This window comes from Dermatophagoides farinae, chromosome 1 (assembly GCF_024713945.1).
Source record: "Dermatophagoides farinae isolate YC_2012a chromosome 1, ASM2471394v1, whole genome shotgun sequence".
Classification (NCBI taxonomy): domain Eukaryota; kingdom Metazoa; phylum Arthropoda; class Arachnida; order Sarcoptiformes; family Pyroglyphidae; genus Dermatophagoides; species Dermatophagoides farinae.
The window spans coordinates 3,438,919-3,458,730 of NC_134677.1; the positions used below are offsets into that span (position 1 = coordinate 3,438,919).

The window sequence follows — 19,812 nt, forward strand, 5'->3', positions numbered from 1 at the left end:
TGATGATGATGATGATGTGACATGGACTATCAAACCGGAAAGAATGAATTTTTTCGAGGATACCAAAGCCAAAAAAGTCACATTTACATTTCAAATACAGTATATACTCACTCACAAACACATTTCAATACATAACAATGAAAAAAAAAGAATAAAGAATATTCCCCGACGAACGAATAAAGTTCAAATAAGAAATAGGAGAGAAAAAATCTACCCGAAAATGATTGTTATAGTAATGTGTTTGTGTTTGTTTATTCTTTTTTTTCTCTCATCATGTGTTAGTCCAATGTTTGATGTTTGATGTTGGACAGAGAAAGAAAAAACGGCAAAGATTAGGAATAAGAAAAAAAAAGAAACGAAAGAATCTGATTCTTGTTTGGACAAATCTCAACGACAAACATCAAACAAAAATGAGATGAGTTGATTGTGATGGCAATAAAAAAAAACAATCGGTTGTTATATGCATCTGTAGTTACACTTAATTCTTTTTTTTCGAAAATTGCCTTTTTTTCTTTAATTCCATTTCGATTGCCAATTGCCACCATTCACGACAACATTTACAATGTCTTTCTTCTTACTTATGAAAAATGTGTTAAACAGGTCACACCTATCTATTATTATTATTATTACAACCGTTATATTCAGTTCGATGATTCGTTTTTTTTCACAAGAATAACTATAAGATCTTTCGGTTCATGACAAAAAAAAATTTCAATTTTGTTTAAACTAAACTCACAAAACCATGTGTGCAATAATAGCATATAATGATTGAAAAAATAAATTAGAAACCTAAAATTAGCTTCTGTATAAATGTTTGTTGTAATTCTCATTTCAATCGATGATTCACATTTAGGTTTTCTTGCACCATAAATCATTTTTCATTTAATTTAAATATTTTTCTCATCATTCTTGGAAACCGCCATCGCTTCTTTCTTTCTTTCTCTCTCTCTCTCTCTCTTTCTTTCCCTCTCACTGTGCATGGTGATTCGTTCAGTTCGTTAATCTTGGATCAAAATAAGCAAACATGAACGAAGACGGGAGAAAAAAATTGAATTGAATAGAAAATTAATTTCCGAAATTCAAAAAATTTTTAACCAAAATGTTTGGACCATTGGGAGACCAATTTCTAATAATTTATTTGATCAGGTCGGACCTTTACCTATCGTATCAATAGAATAAGACAAACAACACCAATCTCGTCATTCATGTTTTCATTGTTGTTTGTGGCTTGTTGTACAATATTTGTCATATGCAAATATTATATTCAAGTAATAGAAATCTTGTTTTTCTTGTAGCCTATACCACCACTGTTGTTTCATGACATAGACAAATGTCTCATCTATCCATTGAATAAGGCCGCTTCGTGAATGGGTGCATTTAAACAACCTAAAAAAATTCCAAGTTTTCAAATTCAAAAGCTGTGCCATGAGGTTTATTTTTTTCATAGTCTTCATACGCCTGCTAGACTTATTAATTTCTTATTAGCTATAGGCATGAAACCCGATGACCTGACCCATGAGTTTTTTTTTGTTTACGGTAAACAGTAAGTCAAGTAGCAATAACAATCAATATGTTCAACATTGAAAATATCTGTCGTATATATAAGTTGTCATTGTTATTATAACCTATTGTTTGATCGGTTATTTGGCCCTAAAATCTGCATGTTGTTTAGAATGGATCGAAATAATAATAGTGAATGGCCTAGTCACCAGGCCCTAGTGTATGCAATAAGCATTAGAATCCATTTATCTTGCCATTCAAACAACAATAACAATAAGGAAAAAAGGTGTTCAACCATTTAGAGGATTTCCCAAGTTTCATTTTGAAGGTAATGGATCTCTTATTGTATCAAATGTTAATCTTGGACAATAACAATACAAACAATAACAACACAAAAAAACCCGAAAGGGCAATCTAAATCAAATAACACGGTTGATCAAAACATATGCAACATATGGGGTCTATCCCAATGATGATGATGATGATCAAAACCCAACATAGAACATGATGTATTTTTTTCTTGTAGATTGCGAGAGTGAGAAAAAATCCAAACAACAACGAAATCACAATCGTTAACGATGGAAACGGAATATTTTTTCGAATTGAAAACTAACACAGATACACACAAAGGTCACTTTAATATATATCAAAAAAAAGCTACAACCTCTTCAATATTTCGAATTTTTTTTTCGTTCGGTTCACTAAGTTTCTACCATGGTAGTAGAATCCATAAAAAATTTCCAACTACAAATAAATGAATTTTATTTCATCGTCGACAAATTTTTTCTCTTTTATTTTTGCTTTCTATTTCTATTTATTTATTTTATAAAATGAAATACCATTACCACCAGAATAAAATGATTCACAGCCACGAAGGAAGATGAAGGGAAAAGCCAATCTTTCTTTCTTCTTTTTTTTGCAAAATTTACACATCACTGGCCATTCAATCACATTTTTTTCATAGAATTTTCAAATATGAAAAATTGAAGAATGGCCAACCATTAATTGAGAAAGAAAGAGAGAGAGAGAGAGAGATGGAAAAAGAAATGAATGTATGAACACCATTGTTGATGATGAATTCATATTTTGCGATTCTTTTGAAATGAATTGATGCATTCCCATGATCGAGGACTGCTACTGTTTATTAGTATGCAAAGATTTTTTTTTTACTTGTTACCAGTTAACGGCTTCATTTTTTTTTCATTCCTTGCAATGATTATCATTAGCATTCATAGAATTAAATCAAGAATCATCATCATAAAAAACTAATTTTCTTTTCCTATCTCAAAATACAAAGGTTGGCGAACCAAATGGCGTTCGAATGCTGCATCAACATTATCATCTTTCTCATCTTGGTCGATAATACCAACCATCATTTTCATATTATTTTCAGGTATGTCATGAAGAATGCAATTCATGCGAAACCATATTTCTTTCATTGAATCTGCTTATGTGTAAAATACTTATTAATGGAATTTTTCAAGCGAAAGCGATATGTACAGCACGTGAAACACAAATGTACACAAGGTGGATGTATTTCACACAGACAACATATACCTTCTTTTTTTCTAACGCTTATTACACAATATAAAAGCGAATGGCCAAAGAAAATCTTTGAGATTTAGATGCTATAAATATCAGAAAAAAATATTCAAGATCCTGAATATAATAAGCGTAGGCTACTATAAATCGTTCAAATGTTTTCAAGTGTGACATATCATTCAATGAATGTCAAATGTCACATCCAACCATTCAGAATGATGATGATGATGATGATAAACATACAGATGAATGTTATTGCCATACATTTCATTGGGCGAGGTCGCCATCATCATAACATCAGTTAGCTTTTAGTAGTTAATTTTCAAAGATGACAATTTCTTATTGTTTCTGGCGGATGAGCCTTATATCATAGTTATTATTCTCTCACCACATTGATTCGATGTAAATAAATCTTATTTATTTCATTTCTTAACCATGAAATGATGTTGGCAGCTTAATTCGTATGGACAGCAACAGATTTTTTTTTTGTTTTTATTCCTTTAATAGTGAAACAAACAAACAAACAAAAACAAAAAAAACAATAATCAACCTAATGAAGAGGCTCTATGATTGTCATATTATAATTATAGGCAGAAAACTAAAATTGTAAACTTTGGGTGTTCACCAGAATTTTCAGAAGTTTCGCTTCACTTGAATTGAATGAAAATGGATATCACGATTGAGAATTATATTCTTATCACATCAATGAAACAAACGGTGTGCTTCATTGATTTTAAACCTGCTTGACATTAATAACCCACTCCTATAGTTGGATACTGTAACCACCAACATTTGGACAAATAATAATTCATATATATTGTTTTGACAGCAAAATAAAATCCATTCCATAGCTAATTTAAATCTGAATATAATCTATTTTATATACAGACATTTTAGCTCATTTTTTATTCCATCAATTTCATTACAAACACTTCAAACGATAACGAAGAGAGAAAAATACGATAAAATCTTTTCTTTTTTTTATTCTAAACAGTCAATCAGTCAAATCAAATTTATTTACATTATTAACCATATTCACTACTATTATTATTACTGTTACGACAATAACGATCCATATTTGATCGAAATAATGATATGATTCTTATATTTTTTATTTTATTTTTTTTGTCGCTTGAATTCTGTGAATTACAAATAATTCAGCAATTCAGATAAATAGAGTGTGAGATATACTTTTTAAAAAAGCGCGAAATAAAATAGAAAATCTAATACCCTCGTATAGATATACTTTCTTTGATTTCATCATCATCATCGTCATCATCATTCTGATCGTGATTAGACTTTTAAAAAATTCAAATATATTTTTTTTGTTGACAAACTTTTTGTCAACATTGTGTTCTTTCTCGTTCCGACACACACACACACACACAGACACACAAAAATCGGAATATAAAGCCAAGAATTGTGTGTATGTCCCAAATCTCAAAAGTTATATATATTCGTTTTGTTCAAACAACAACAACAACAAAACAAAACAAAAACACCAAGAGAATCGAATCTCAGTAATCATCTGTCAACCATATTTGTTGTTGTTGACAGTTATGGAATTTTTTTTCTCACTATAATATAAAAGGCAACAAATAAAAAACATTTTTCATAGCTACTATCTACTACTTTTTTATTTTGTTTTGTTATCAGATTTTCAACAAATTTTTATTTTTCATGAATCTTCAAATACTTGTACTCGAAATGAGTGAAGTAGGACTTTTATTTATTGCCATGTTTATGCGTGAAATAAAAAAAAAGGTTTGTGGTCGAATATTCAACTGTGTATGTGTGTGTGTGACTGAATTGCCAAACTCAATGTTTAGGGTAGTTAATCAACCAATTTTATCTATATGTATGACATGGTGAATTATTATCATCAAACAACACACACACACAGATTGCTACTTGCGAAATTCTTGCACAAAATGATACGACCTGTACATCGACAAAAATGAAATAACAGAAACAAAATCACATAGTATCATTATTCTTCGTTAACTATGATATTGAAACATTTTTTGTCAAATATAAAATTCATACTAGCTATGACAAAGAATTTGACATTCACAGGGAATCAGTTAAAAAATTTGATTAGAGAATTTTCTCATTTTACATTATCGGTTGGCATTTTGCAAATTGATGACACCAAGAGAAATGAAAACTTTCAAATTAATTCATCAATTTGATAAATATTTAAACACAATGACTCAATTACATTCTATTTATTTACATCTTTAACAATATTAGATTGTTTGGTTGAAAGAAACAAAAACACTTCCTTCAATTGTTAATTAAAAACAATCAACTCGACTCGAAAATACAATCGATTCATTCGAAAATCGATCCATCATCGGTCATTTGAAATACGATATCGATGTAAATAATGATAATGATGATGATGACATAATCCCTTATTCAAATGATTGATTCATTCCATCGATTGATTGCATATTGTTAATAGAACAAAAAAATAGACATAACAAAAAACTAAACTCGAAACACACCAACACCAAGAGTTTTTCATAGGGTAATAATAATAGTATCATCATCATCTGCATGTTCATGTGTCATAAATGTTTTACCCCAGAATTTTTTTATTTCAACAAAAAAAAAAAAAAAAATGACGTCGTTGACCTTTATAATATTACGATAAAAAGACCAGCATCTTTTTTGTTGGTGTTGTTGTTCTCAAATTGTTGTTCAGAACATATTTATTTTGGGAGCAATCTACAATGATATGACAGGTACCCCAGCATACAATTGTCGTTGGTCATATGTCAAAACTATACTGCTTAGTATCATAACATTATTATATTCACACACACACACACACTTACATACAGGTCAAATGCTGTTGTTGGTATGATTAACAGGTTGATTGTTTGTGTTTCTGTTCTTTTTTCTCTATAGTTTAAACTGTTGCCTGTCATTTATTATTGTTGATCATATGAGATGCTAATATATAAATCCCATACAGAAAGAATAGTTGATAAATACTATGTTATTCTATCAACAAGGTGCAATGATTGTTGGTCATCATTACCACATCACTATCATCATCATACATGTATATGTTCTTTTATTGTGTAAGATTATTAGCCACATTGGTCAGTCTCATTCATTGATATCAATCATTAGACTATCATCATCATACTGACAGATTGATTGTATATGTGTCTTTCTATAATGTCTATGTGTGTATCGGGAAATGCAAAATGTCATTGATATTATTATGAACTCACCATATCCACTGGCCATAATTATTTTCGATCAAATTCAATCATGGCAACAACAACAAAAAAAAAAAATTATGAATCGTATATATACGATTTGGCCAACATTTATCGAACCAAATAAATTATTCGAATAATAAATAGAATGAATCAATAGGAACATGATTGTTATGTGTAATTGCATCGTGAATATCATTTTCATTCATTTCGTTAGTTATTCAATACTGAAACCCAAGGGAAAAATTTGGCTAAAGTGATTTACATTCATTACTGTTTCTTATTATTTTCTTACATGGGTGGTGGTGTTGGTGGTTATGTTTGGTGAACGAAATGTTTGTTGTTCTTCACCGTGACCAGCATCATTGATAATTGATAGCCTAAACAATATTTATTGGTGGTCTAAACGGAATGTTCAAAGCGAAAGCGAAAAAAAAACGACTATTCGTTTGTTTTAGCAACAAATGAAAAAAATTTGTCCATAAAATCATAAATTTTGTCATAGATAACCCACGGTAATCCATCTTTTCTCATCAATGACATGTGATGATGATGAAATAACTCAAAGTTTCAAAATCAAAATTCTAGTGAAAAAAAGTGAAATGAAATTCCTCAAATCGTTATGCTACAATGGAAATTTATGGACATTCATTGCAACTCTGTACTATGCTAATCAATTTCAAAGTTTTCTTGTTGAAATCAATAAATTTTGGCTAGTGAAACAAAAAACTAAATAAATTCTCACTCTTATTCTTTTTCTCTTTTTACCTTTCTTTGTGAAATATAGTGACCCTTGTGTTTCGATGGTAATCAACTTGTATATGGTCTGGATACAAACAAACAAACGAAAAAAAAAGAAAATTGAATGGATAGAAAATCAGTATGGGGAAATAATAAATACACAGAATTCAGGCATAACCACAAAACCACAACAGCCAAAGTTAATTTAGCCTGTTGGCAATAAAATAAAAACTAATTCAACCATTGAATAATGAAATGAATCGAACCACTAATACATTTCGCTGACTGGTAAACAAATGCACACCTTTATTTAATTAAAAAAAAGTTTCCATACACAACATCAACCATGGAACTAGAACGGATATAAAATTTTCATCAAAAATTATGGCCCGAATAATGGATGATTCCAGAATATATATAGAATTTTATATTTTTTTCAATCATCTCTACCACCACTATCAATCCATCCATTCATTCATTTTGTTTGTTCGTCAAGTCGAAACTCTAGTCTCTTTTTTACTACAGAATATATTTTGTCAATCTATTTCATCATTTATTCATACATCATCATTCAAACAGTTCTTTAAACAGTTATTGATTGATTTTTCTCATCACATAGATCATCAATTTCCGTTAAATAGTTGCGATTTTTTTTGTTCATTTCATTTCAACATCGTATTATTTTGATAATCATTGTACTTATAATAATTATTAATGTGTTGTGTATAAAAGGAAAATCTACTATATCACTTTTGCTTCCATTTCATATATTTCCTTTGTTATTATATGTCTAATTCTATTTCCTTTTCAAATGTAAGTTTACAATCATCTACTTCCACCCTTACCTTGTGCCTATTGTAAAACGATGATTTTTTTTTCGTTTCATTGATTGCTTTTTGCCGTTTAAACCACTGTGTAAATACCCTGATGGCCCAAACTTTTTTCCCTTCCCAATAAAATTCGATGTTATTTTTTCATGATGAAAAGACACTTTTTTTTATTTTTGAACAAATAAAATTATTGAAAAAAAAACTATATTTAATCGATCAAATCGAATGTAATTGAATCGGATATTGAACTATATTGAAATAGAAACAAAAATGAAAATAAAAATAAAAATGATAAGAAAAGAAAATAGAAAATTAAATCGAAATATATTACATTTCAACATGATGGCCAGCCATTATTATCATCATATTGATGAAAAAGTGACAAAAATAAAATCAAAGTGTCAAAAATATCATCTTATACGACAACTCCGGTTTGCTATTCAATTTTCTACGAAAAAGAAAGTGTGCTTGTGAACAAAAAAAAAGTGTGAATGAAAGTAATATCGAAACGGAACTAAACATCGTTGATGGCTGTCAATCAATCAATTTCATATCGATAGTTTCAAATAAAATTAATGCAATATAAATGCGCCATTGTTTATTAATATATAGTGGCCAAATCAATTTAGCATCAATATGGTTATCTATACAATGTCACTTCATAATGATTCGGGTTATGACTTATTGTTAGACATATGACCTTTTAGTAATTCAAACAAAAAAGATTCATTTGAATCATGAAAAAAAATCTATGTGGCCATCTTATTTCATGAATTCGTAACTAGGGAATCGCAAATATCTGCACGATTCCTGGTATGAAAATAAAAAAAATGATTAGTATTATAGCAATGAAAAACAAATATTGATACAATAAGCTGGTGTTCATTTAAAACCAAAAAAAAAACTGTATAAATGTAACTAAGCGAATCTTCAATCAATAATTGATTCAACATCCAGTATTGATGAAATTCAAAAAACAAAAGCGAAAAAAAATTTACGATCAACTGTAAAATTATTGTTATTATTTTTATTATTGACCCAACATGAGCCAAATAAAATGATATCAAATGATGAACAAAAATTTTCGTTTCATACACAATGGTAATAATAACAATGATTATAATCCAAACCAAACAATTTAACGAAACGATGGAACACAGAATCGTACAAAAGAAAAACAACAAAAAACTACATGTTTCGAATGTTAATGACCAACACAACATATAACAGAACAAATGTTCAAAGAATTGGCCAAAAGTCTTTTTTTTTATTTTTCTGGAATGCTTTGTTTTGGTTTTTGATGGAAAAACACGAAACCAAATCGAAATACAAAGAACAATAAACTAACGAATAGAATTTGAACATGAATGAAGTCAGTAACAATTACAAGCTCAAAACACACATATACACACATAACAGTGATTGTAATTGTAATTGCATTCAAAAATACAACCGAAATAAGACCAAGAAAATGTAAAGAATATGAAAAAAAATCTATGGTTTTAGCTTACCATTATACCCGGATAGATAAGATAGAAAAGAAAATCACGAAAATTTCCATAAAAATGATAACGAGTATAATGGGAATTTTTAAAGAAAAATTTTTTACAATCCATATTATAATTCATAATGTAGTCAAAAAAAAGAACAGGATAGGAATCTTCTTGATAGCTTTGATGATGGCGGCAATTGCATCATCATCATCATCATCATCATCATCATGGCCATAATCATTAGCTCGACAACGATTCTTTTATTTTAAAGCTCTTATGTGTTTTAGTTCAAAACAACCAACAAAAAAAAAAAGTTTTCGTAACAACAACAAAACCAAACACTTCTGCATTCTGGTGGTTGAAAAAACACCCTTTCTATCTTTTTTTTCTCTCTATCCCCTTCTCATTCTAATCGACATTATCATGGCGCTCCAAATTAAATTCACATGTTGTATAATGCTTCTGCTATGTCATTGATTAGAATCAACATTATACTTGATTTAAACTTTTTGAATTGAAAAAGAAAAAGAAAAAGAAAGGAAGGAAATGATCAAACAATAATTCATTCGTATACGACAAACAAAAAAAACAAATGGAAAAAATATTACCATGTATCAAATCATTATGATGATCATCGTCATCATCATCCATAATGATAAATGAATTTATCATCATCATAAATATACGGACAATGGCCTTATTTTGGAAAACTTTCGTTTTACACATTTGTAATGTTGATGATGGTAATTTAAAAACTCATTTTTACAACCCAAAAAAGATACATTATATTTTCAGGCTAAAATCATCATCAAAATAAAAAAACAACGAATAATCATAATCACGGCCACATCACATTACATCGTTGTTTGGAGATGAAAATTTACAAGGCTAATATATTTTAATTATTATTTGCCATAATTATCCGTTAATTTTTTGGCAATGAATGGCCAAAAAGAAAGGGAAAAAAAGTAATTAGCTGAAATGAAATTCATTATTATTAGTGACCATCATCATCAATATTGATGCTACAACAATATTATATTACTAATGTCGCAAATATTTTTCTAAATGAACATTTCCAGATGAAATTATAATCAAGACACAACTGTTATTATGTTTTTTTTACACATTCTGGGTGAAAATTTATCAATTCAGCTATTTGATCGCAATGAACAAGTTTGTATGTGTTTTGCTTTGTAGAAAAAAAAGATGATTAAAATCAATTAACATGAATTATGGTATCATTCGTTAAGCGGTTTTTGTTTGCATCCATCCTAAATGATCTAATAAATGGATGAGCTTCTCAAACCAATCTTATTGTTATAACATACGATAACAATACAAAACAAAACAAAATCGATTCGTTTAGGATAATTTATTTTCCAAAAACTTGGCAGCTATTCTCTTCTATTTTCTTTTTTTGTCTATGATGATTCTATAGATTATTTTTCTTTCTTTTTTTTTGAACAACTTATCAAACCAGACTACTTTTTTCTTCTCCCACACACAGAACTGGCGACAATAACAACCACAAACTTTATCATCATCATTTATAATGATGTTGTTGATCATGTTTCATCATCATCATCATCATTGTCGTTATCGTTGGTGGTGGCCACCATTGTTCTACAATTGGATTTATTTACTATTGGTCATAACAACATTCATCATTGTCGATAATCGGACACGATTATTGATGGTCGAATCGATAAGAATTTTACGATATTTTGATCAGCATATAACTAGCGTTGGAAATGATCATAGCATAGAGCATATCCAAACAATGATTGGTAGTAATTTAACACTAGATTGTCATGTACAACTCGAATCAAATGATCGTCTTTATTCATTAAAATGGTATCGACAATATAATGGCAGTTATTATGAATTCTATAGCTATAGTAAGTATTTAAACATCATTTATAAATGATAATCTTTGTTGAATTTAATCAATATCGATAGAATCATTACTAACATAACCCTATGCATCCAAAAATAAAGTCGACCTTTAAATTGCTATAATAGAATATCTTCAATTGGAATGTCGTTGTACTTTGACAAAAGAATTGAAATGAATTGAATTGAAAGAAATTCAATTTATTATGATTTTTATAATAAAGACATCATTCATTTTCTCTGTGTGTGTGTGTCTTTATTCAAAAAAAAACTGATGTATCCTAAAAAAGAGATTAAACTATGGGCAACTGTCATTGCTTATTTGTATTGATGAGCTCTTTCTCTCACATAATGTCTTTCTCATCATTCATCCGTACACATCCAATGGCTTTTTCGTTAGTTTGTTAACAACACAGGGTCCGATCGGCTATTCATCCAATAATGTCGATATGATTTATGTTATTATAACACAACCAATGACTGTATGTCTTCATCCAAACAAAACAGACTGTTCAAACACAATAGAAATAAAAATGTAAAAAGGAAGGAATTCTTTCCTTTCTCGTTGATGTCTATCAATGGAATTGTAAATTGATGACTACCATTTCTTCTTGGTTCAACTATCAAACTTTGAATGATTTGTTCCATTCTTTTGCTTAATAATTTGGACATCTGGCCAATATTGATCGACATGCTGAATAATGTAAATGGAAATAAAATTTGATTGAAATGAAATTAAGTTTTCAATTAAACTAAATTTATCTGCTAGCCTGTTACATTCAATGATGATGATGATGATGATGATGACATTGTTGGTTACGGCCATCGACAATAATGATAGTCAATTTTTTTTCATTCACTCCGTAACTAATCATTCGAATTTGGGCTGCTGGTTTTTATTATGTAGCAGCTACCAGTAGCCCATATTACCTTACTTATATTTGAGAATATTTTTTTCACGTAAGAAATCAATTTATCAAGAGATGGGCAATGTAGGCAGGTATTGATAATTTACTCTTTGGTGACATCCCATTGCTTGCATCAATATGTGACATCTGGTAGAACTTGAAAAAGTTGGTACAGAATATAAATGTTAAGTAATTATAAAAGATACAAGAATCAAAAAAAAAAACCTTCAAGCTACGAATCATTCAATCAATCAATCAAAGTTTTCATTTTCATCGGATTTAATTAACTTGTTCAATTAATAAAGAAAAAAACCACAGGTTTTTCTATAGAAAATTCCACTAGTTAGACGAATTAATAGCAAATGAATGAGAGAGCAGTTGAAAGAATCGATTAATTATCTAGGCTGATCTAACGTCATCTAATTACATGTTTGTTTAAATAAATCCATAGTTTCAAACTCAAATGCCGATCATGAGCTGATAATTCATCATAAGACATTTCCAGGCATTCGATTACATTTAATGGACGGATGGCAAATTGATGGCCAAATAATTCGACTTGATCAGGTAAATGTTGATAGCGAAGGTATCTATCGATGTGAGGTGATTAGTGATGAAATGTTTCAAGTCGATCGTAAGGATATCAATGTGACCATCTTGGGTATGTTTATTTTGTGTATTATTTGACCTTTTGATGATCATATCTATCATCTATAAAAGTGCCACCAATGGAAGCACCGCGAATAATTTATCCGCAAAAACGATACCGCTTAGGTGAACTTGTTCAATTACAATGTGTAATGAATACAACACCAATAAGCATAATGAAATCCTTATCTTACCGGATTCAATGGTACATTAACAATGTAGCCATATCGCCTTTAATGAATTCAATGAAAAATTGGACAGTGAATGTTTATTCTTATCAGAAAATTAATCACTTGAATAGATCGAAATCGGATCTATCATCATCAATGATGATATCAAATGAAATGGATGAAAATAAAAATACATTAAATCATGAAATGATAAGTCTATTGGAATTTATTGTCGGTGATGAACATCGCCGTTGGAAAGGATCGAATCATTTTATCATTGGTTGTGCTGCAGCAGTTTCATCAATCGAAAGTGAATCAATGAAATCTAAACACAGTCAAATTAATGGTAGGTGCAGCTACCATCTATTCATGATGGCCTAATTGATGATAAATCGATCAAAATCATTTCGCTTTTCAACATACAATGACACAAGACAAATTCATGTCCATTAGCTGAAAACATTTCTAAAACTATAGAAATAGATTTGATTTATCAAAAGTTAAATTTTTCGAAATTTACAGGTATATCCAAGCCAGTAATCGAAGGTCTGAACGATGAATATCAGATTGGAGATCTAGTCCGTGTTAGATGTTGGCTACCAGCAAATAAATTGGCCAAAAATGTCAGAATCGAATGGATAATCAATGAAAAATATACGGTAGATTTAATTAAAATGTCATTCATTTTTTTTCATACAGTTTTAAGACCTCTATCACTTTATTACAGAATATACCAGTCAAAATGACTAAAGAAAAAAAACGTGGTGGTTATTCGGTTGAATTGTGTTTTCGATTGGCAAACAAACATCTTAATGATCAAGGTTCATTTTCATTAAAATGCAGAAGTATTCAAAAATTGAAAATTGATAAAGTTAATTCTGCACACTTGACCATGAAGAATGAAACAGGAGAATCGAATGAAGAGAAGAAAACTAATTGGCCTAATATGTTATCCTCATTTGAAGGAGCAATCATACCGATTTCAGTCATTCTGACAGTTATAATATTTGGATAATTGATAATGTTCTTAAATTATGACTCATTTTATTCAATATAATATATTGATTAAATCAAATGGATACAAATGAATTTTTCATGTCGAAAATTTTTTTAAAAGGTTGAAGAAATCGAATTATACACAAACAAAAAATTAATGAAAAGGGGTAAGATGAAATAAATGTCAAGTAGAAAAAGATTAATATGACCAAATGCTAAGAGAGATAGAATCAATATACGAAAAATAATCGAATTTCGAAAGATATTTTGTAAGCTATGTGCATATAATTTGTCCATGATGATGACGGTAATGAGATTCATTTATGATGATGATCAAAAAATGTTTAATCGTCGATTAATATAAGTATCACAACTGTTTGTCGATTTATATTTGCGTTTTCAAAAATGTTTCTCATCTATTCGATTGAGGATGCCACAATAAAATGGATTCACAGTAATATGGGTTGAAGCTTCGATAGTTATAATGAAGGCACGGAACATAATAATGAAACTGGAATAGTGGATTAAAATAAAAATTAATAAATTCGTTTGCGAATAAAATATTAACACATACCAAGCGGTTTTATTATGAATTGAAACTATTGATGTTTTTATGCTATATTGCCATGCTTCCCATAAATATTAATGAAATTTTGAAATTTCAAAGGCGCGGGCGAATGCAATGTTGAATTTTCATGCAATATGAGATATGTGCGGGAATGATTGATATTAATGAATGAACTAGTAACGATGATTTTTAGGCTTGAAACAAAAACCGCTGTTTGTCCATTTAGTGTTCACTTTACATATGGATCGATGCGGCAGTATAACGTGTATCGGTATTCCATCGCCATGCTGATGGACGCCAACGAATCAAAAATAGTCCCGATGATGATGTCGGATTACGATATGCATATATAATCCATAAACTTAATCCAAGAGTGAGACTAATGATGAAAAATAGACTTATTGCCAACGACGAATGGGCAGTCGGTGTTCGATTCTTATTCGATGCAGACATATTTCCACCGATACGTTGCTCTTGCGTATTGTACTCTAAGTTGGTGAGATTTTTCTTATCTGAATGAATGTCAATATTATCCGATGATGGAATATTACCACGGTGTTCTGTTTGAAGGAAAAAAGATTGTGGCTAATGAAACAGAAAATTTAGTTATTCACTTACCATTGATGACGGCAGTTGAATTGGAATTGTGAAAGACTGTCGGTGAGGGAGTGATCATGTTAGTATTACCATTAGTCGTTGATTGATTGAATATGGAACTTGTTGGAAACTGAGGCGATGATGGTGCTATTGGAGCAGCACATTTACCCACTTCATTGGTGGCCTTATGATCACATTGATGTAAAACCCATTCCTGTCTTAGACGATCATAACCATCTGAACAGCGTTTGACAGCATCACACCATACACAAGAAAATGATGAATTGCCCGTTAAACAGGATTGACAATCTTTAAATTGACTACAGGCTAAAGAGAAAATCAATATTTGTTTTATATATCAAAATCTTTGATTGAATTGTGACATACTTGGCAATGCCTTCAAGAATATGGCCGTATTATCCTTGATGTTTATATTCGCTTCATTTTTCCTCAAATCGATTTTATGGTATTCATAAATAGTTTTACGACGTACAACTAAATCGAATGCATGTAAACTTGATTAAATGAATATACAATATTTAAAAGACTTACATATCTGTTGTCGATGAATAAAATAAGCATCCGATACACCCACTTTGACTGGATGTTCATTTTCATTTATATGATCAATGGGAACTGGTATTTTTTTATAGACAAATGCAATATCACCATTCGAATATATTGAACATTGGAAGGTAAATTCTTTGTCGGGATCACCTTGTAATCGGACATTATCCCATTGTACAACAAACACGGTTGAATTAAAGCCATAAAGGATTTGAGCACGACTTGAATTTCTTGTATCAAAATTAGCCATCAATGGAGCAATATATTGTGTAGCAGCTAGCCATGCATGTACATGTTCACCCATGTAAAGAAAACCACCGGTTGCAACGGTTATTTTAGTCAAATCATGACCATAGAATGAAAAATTGAATGGTAAAGATATGGCCGCAGCACGACGATGTGAATTCGACAATACTTCATGTTTATAATTGCTGTCATTGAATGATTTTACATCAATCCATTTAGACATTGCTTTGGCTGGATCCTGAATGAATTCCATTTCAAAATAGGAGAAATTCATCTTCAATACGGCTTCAGAATTATTTCGGTGAAATTCTTCTTCATATTCATGAAACGCTTTGTTTTCATCGAAATCATCATCCGTTGTCATAATTGTCGTTTCATCGGTTGTTTGATTAATCAGATCACGACCATTGTATGATGACGACGATGACAATGCTTTTGTTGGCTCTAATAAAGATGGCTGTTGTTGTGATTGTTTTATGAGTTTTGCATCCAATTTTTTCTCAACCAATGTTGCTTTTTTACCAGTATTTTTCAATTTAGATGTTTCAGATTCTAAAAAAAAATTAATAATTAAATCGAAATTCAGTGACAACACAAAATCGACTTACCATCATTATCAAGGCAATATACATGTAGGATAGATTGGGCAACTATCAGAAGCAGTAATAAAATTGACGCTAATTTTAAATGATCCATAATGAAATTTTAAAAGTAAATGCTTGAACAAGCCGATTCTATTACAATATTTATTGTTGATCAACGAATTTCTTTCGACGTTCAACCAAGCCCAATTTGCTGACCTAGATTTGTATCAATCAATCATAAGTAAATATTACCGCTATGAATATTAGAATATTTGAAATCAGAATAATAATCCTAAAATTAATATTCAACAATTGAATAATGTTGCTAGTTAACTGAAAATGGATTGTATTGCTAATGGTGATAACTAAAAAAACAATCTAATAAAAAGCAAAGATGACAAATTTTTAATAATCAAATTTTTAAATCTAGGTCGTAATAAATTGTGATGGAATATTGAGAATTTTGATTTGATGAGGATATTCAACTTGATGACGTGTTTTGAGTGAGCATATGAATGTTATGTACACACAATTTATTTATCGAAAAGAAAAAAATTATGATTACTAATTCCAATAAAACTACGACGACTTTTATCATCATAATGCTCAAATGGAGCAGCGCGCTTTTAGTAAATAAAATAAAATATATATTATTATTATTACTTCTATCATCATCATTATCATGCTTGATGACATTAACAAGATTTCTTTCCAATATCTTTTGGTTTCATATCTATACAATTTTATCCTATCATCACAAACGCAATATAGCAAAATTCGTGGAATCTGTCATTTGCCAGAAAATTATATCAATCAAGACTTACTCTTTAAGTCAAAAAAAAAAAAAAACAGGCCAGTTATAATCACAGAGAAAAACTTGAATTTTATAAAATACGAACCATCCACAAATGGATTGACATAGATCGATTTAATATTCGATTACGATTAGGATGATCGAATGAAATTAAAATGAACAAACGATGAAATTATTGTTTTTTTTAGTTAATGATTACAGACAAATTGTGCAACGCATTTTTTCTCCTTTGTGTATGTGTGTTGTTTTCGTTTTTTCTATCACCGACAAGTTGATAAATATTGATGTTATTTGTTTGTGTTCATCAAGTCTTCTAGTCAGCTAAAAATCAAGTCTATTAATGTCAGCAAACGATACACATATGAAGACAAATGAGAATGATGATAATCATTTCTTCAATATCATAGCTTATTGTGTATCACTTGATCCGAATATTTATGTAAAAAATGAAGAATAAAATGATTAACTACACATGTTTTGATGACATAAACAAAATTTTATGATAAGAAGGGTTTTTTCCACATCAAAATTGGAACAAGTAAATGCTGGTGATTGAAGAAATGAAGTTTTTGAGAATTTTGACCAGCAACACAAATAATTCAGTCTTAACGCCTACACATTTGAAGATATTTGTTCACACGAATGAATTTTGTTGTTGTTGTTGTTGTTGTTGTCGAGATGAGATAAATGGCCACCGTCACAAATGGATGACGAAGCGATTAGTGAGCTAGTGATTCTTCGCACCGATGATGATTATAATGGTTGATGACGAAGATGGTCAAATGTGAGAAACGAGGACACAAATCGACTGTATGGTTTTATGGCTATATTTCAATTTGTTTGTTATTGTCCTTTCCATCGGTATACACAATAATGTCAACCCGATGGATCCATGGAAAACAAACCACAACGATTATAACATACAAACAAAGCACAGAATGAGAAACGAAATGAAAGAGACTTTTGCTCAGCCACTCACATTACGAATATAACGAAAGAGAGCTAATAGTGGTAGTGGTTTAAATATTTTTTTTTTACGAAAAAAATCCAGTCGAAGAATTAATTCATACTGTTGTTGCCAATGGTAAACCAATGGCAATGCTATGAGTAAATAACAGAGTGTATTGAACTTTTTGGACAAGGATAGAACATAGAACATAATATATGCTTCTACCACCAACTATAGAGGTTTGGCCTTTAAGTTTAGCCGCCACTAGCTTTTATAAAATCTAGAATTTTTGTCGAGGACCTCACATCCGGAACATTGGTAAAAATAAGATTTGTTCATCTTGACAGTTTTTAGTCATGGGATTCTCATTTAAAGTTGGCTATCATCAAATATAAAGATTTAATTTCCGTCATAATTTGTCATGATTACTGATTATTATGATGAACAACTTATTCATCTATCGATGGCTGGATGAATCAAGGAGGAAATAGGATTTCATCTTTAAATGATAATTGTCATACATCCTCTCATCGTCTTTTTTTTCTATTCAATTCATTCACCAATCAATTTCAACATGAATGACGGATATGTATTTTTATACAAAAATTTCCACTTGAATGAAAAATTTGTCAAGATAAAAGATTGAGCTTGTTAAAAAAAAATTATCCTTTAAAAAGGCAGTGTTGGATTGGAATTTGAATTTTTGTTGTTCAATGTCAAATGTCCAACATACTTATATTGGTAATTGGTATATTGTATGATCAAGGCAAATTGTTCAGCGAATATCTAACCAACTTAAGTGAAACAAATTGCGTTTCCTTTCATTAAATCAGGATCGAATCCGGTATAACAAGTCAACTAATGTTGAATTGATAGATTGTCAAACGACTCTACGTGTGATTTTGAAAATCAAATTAAATTTACACTATCTTAAAATTGTACACAATGCTTGAATTTCATTGAAAAACAAAATTCATTTTCTCATTACCAGATCTTGAAAGATTTTGAAACACCGGTTGATCATTGAATGATCATTATTGGTATGACGATATTTTTATCTTGGTTTCATTTTCCAGTTTTTTTTGTATTGTTATGCATTTATTCATATCATAATAATCTTTGGGTGCCTTTCAGTCCATTTAAAAATCAAAGACTATTTTTATCCATTCATTTTTGTAACAAATAGAAATGATCTTATTTGATGATGACTTCCATTGATTTATCAATGTGAATGAATTAAATGAATAAATCGAATAATTGTCCTTTTCACCAATCCATTCATTTATTCATTTAAGGTTTGGCTCTTTTATACCAATTTCAAATTTTGAAAAAAAAACTTGACATTGACCTCAAAATCTTTGAACAAAACAATACCATCAGGCAGTATAAAACAAAATGAAATGTACAATCACCTGGCTAGCCACCAACATCTAGTTAGGGTGTATATGTGTCTGTGTGTGTAATCTTTGCTCTAGTTTGGCCAACCAAAGAAAAATCGCTATCACGCAAGAGAACAATTACCCGATA

The 19,812-nt window shown here is 29.9% G+C and overlaps 3 protein-coding genes across 10 annotated transcripts in view; 2 read left to right on the top strand and 1 right to left on the bottom strand.

Moving 5' to 3' along the window:
- The window catches only part of LOC124491760 (uncharacterized), a 30,412-nt gene extending 22,225 nt beyond the window's left edge, over window positions 1–8,187 (top strand). For all 5 annotated transcript variants that reach the window (XM_075731772.1, XM_075731776.1, XM_075731781.1 and 2 more), the window contains 2 exons: window positions 2,798–2,893; window positions 7,066–8,187. In XM_075731772.1, the coding sequence (XP_075587887.1) occupies window positions 2,798–2,893; window positions 7,066–7,088 (119 nt within the window). In that variant the 3' untranslated portion in view covers window positions 7,089–8,187. The remainder of the gene's footprint in view (window positions 1–2,797; window positions 2,894–7,065) is intronic.
- Window positions 8,188–10,865: 2,678 nt separating this feature from the next.
- Window positions 10,866–13,979, top strand: LOC124491761 (uncharacterized). Its single transcript, XM_047054459.2, has 5 exons — window positions 10,866–11,243; window positions 12,598–12,807; window positions 12,867–13,310; window positions 13,487–13,623; window positions 13,692–13,979. The coding sequence occupies exons 1-5, from the start codon at window positions 10,898–10,900 to the stop codon at window positions 13,977–13,979; spliced, it is 1,425 nt and encodes a 474-aa protein (XP_046910415.2). The 5' UTR covers window positions 10,866–10,897.
- A 6-nt stretch (window positions 13,980–13,985) lies between these two features.
- On the bottom strand, window positions 13,986–18,326 carry l(1)G0289 (plexin domain containing lethal (1) G0289). Of its 4 annotated transcripts, none has more exons than XM_047054454.2 (7): window positions 17,347–18,326; window positions 16,547–16,738; window positions 15,678–16,490; window positions 15,513–15,620; window positions 15,147–15,452; window positions 14,535–15,088; window positions 13,986–14,471 (listed from the first exon to the last, which is right to left on the bottom strand). In XM_047054454.2, exons 2-6 carry the CDS (start codon window positions 16,632–16,634, stop codon window positions 14,763–14,765), a joined length of 1,641 nt encoding a protein of 546 aa, XP_046910410.2. In that variant the 5' UTR covers window positions 16,635–16,738; window positions 17,347–18,326; the 3' UTR covers window positions 13,986–14,471; window positions 14,535–14,762. The 4 variants fall into 4 exon arrangements, with proteins under 4 accessions (XP_046910410.2, XP_046910412.2, XP_075590102.1 ...); XM_047054456.2 differs by having other exon boundaries at window positions 17,422–18,291; XM_075733987.1 differs by lacking the exon at window positions 17,347–18,326 and adding an exon at window positions 16,857–17,139.
- Window positions 18,327–19,812: the final 1,486 nt, after the last annotated feature.

Excerpts from the sequence above, each read along its gene's own strand:
- LOC124491761 (XM_047054459.2), top strand. The coding sequence starts at position 10,898 with ATGATGTTGTTGATCATGTTTCATCATCATCATCATCATTGTCGTTAT. Across the intron at positions 11,244-12,597 it reads TTATGAATTCTATAGCTATA|TTTCAAACTCAAATGCCGAT; the intron begins GTAAGTATTTAA and ends ATAAATCCATAG. Across the intron at positions 13,311-13,486 it reads TAAACACAGTCAAATTAATG|GTATATCCAAGCCAGTAATC; the intron begins GTAGGTGCAGCT and ends CGAAATTTACAG.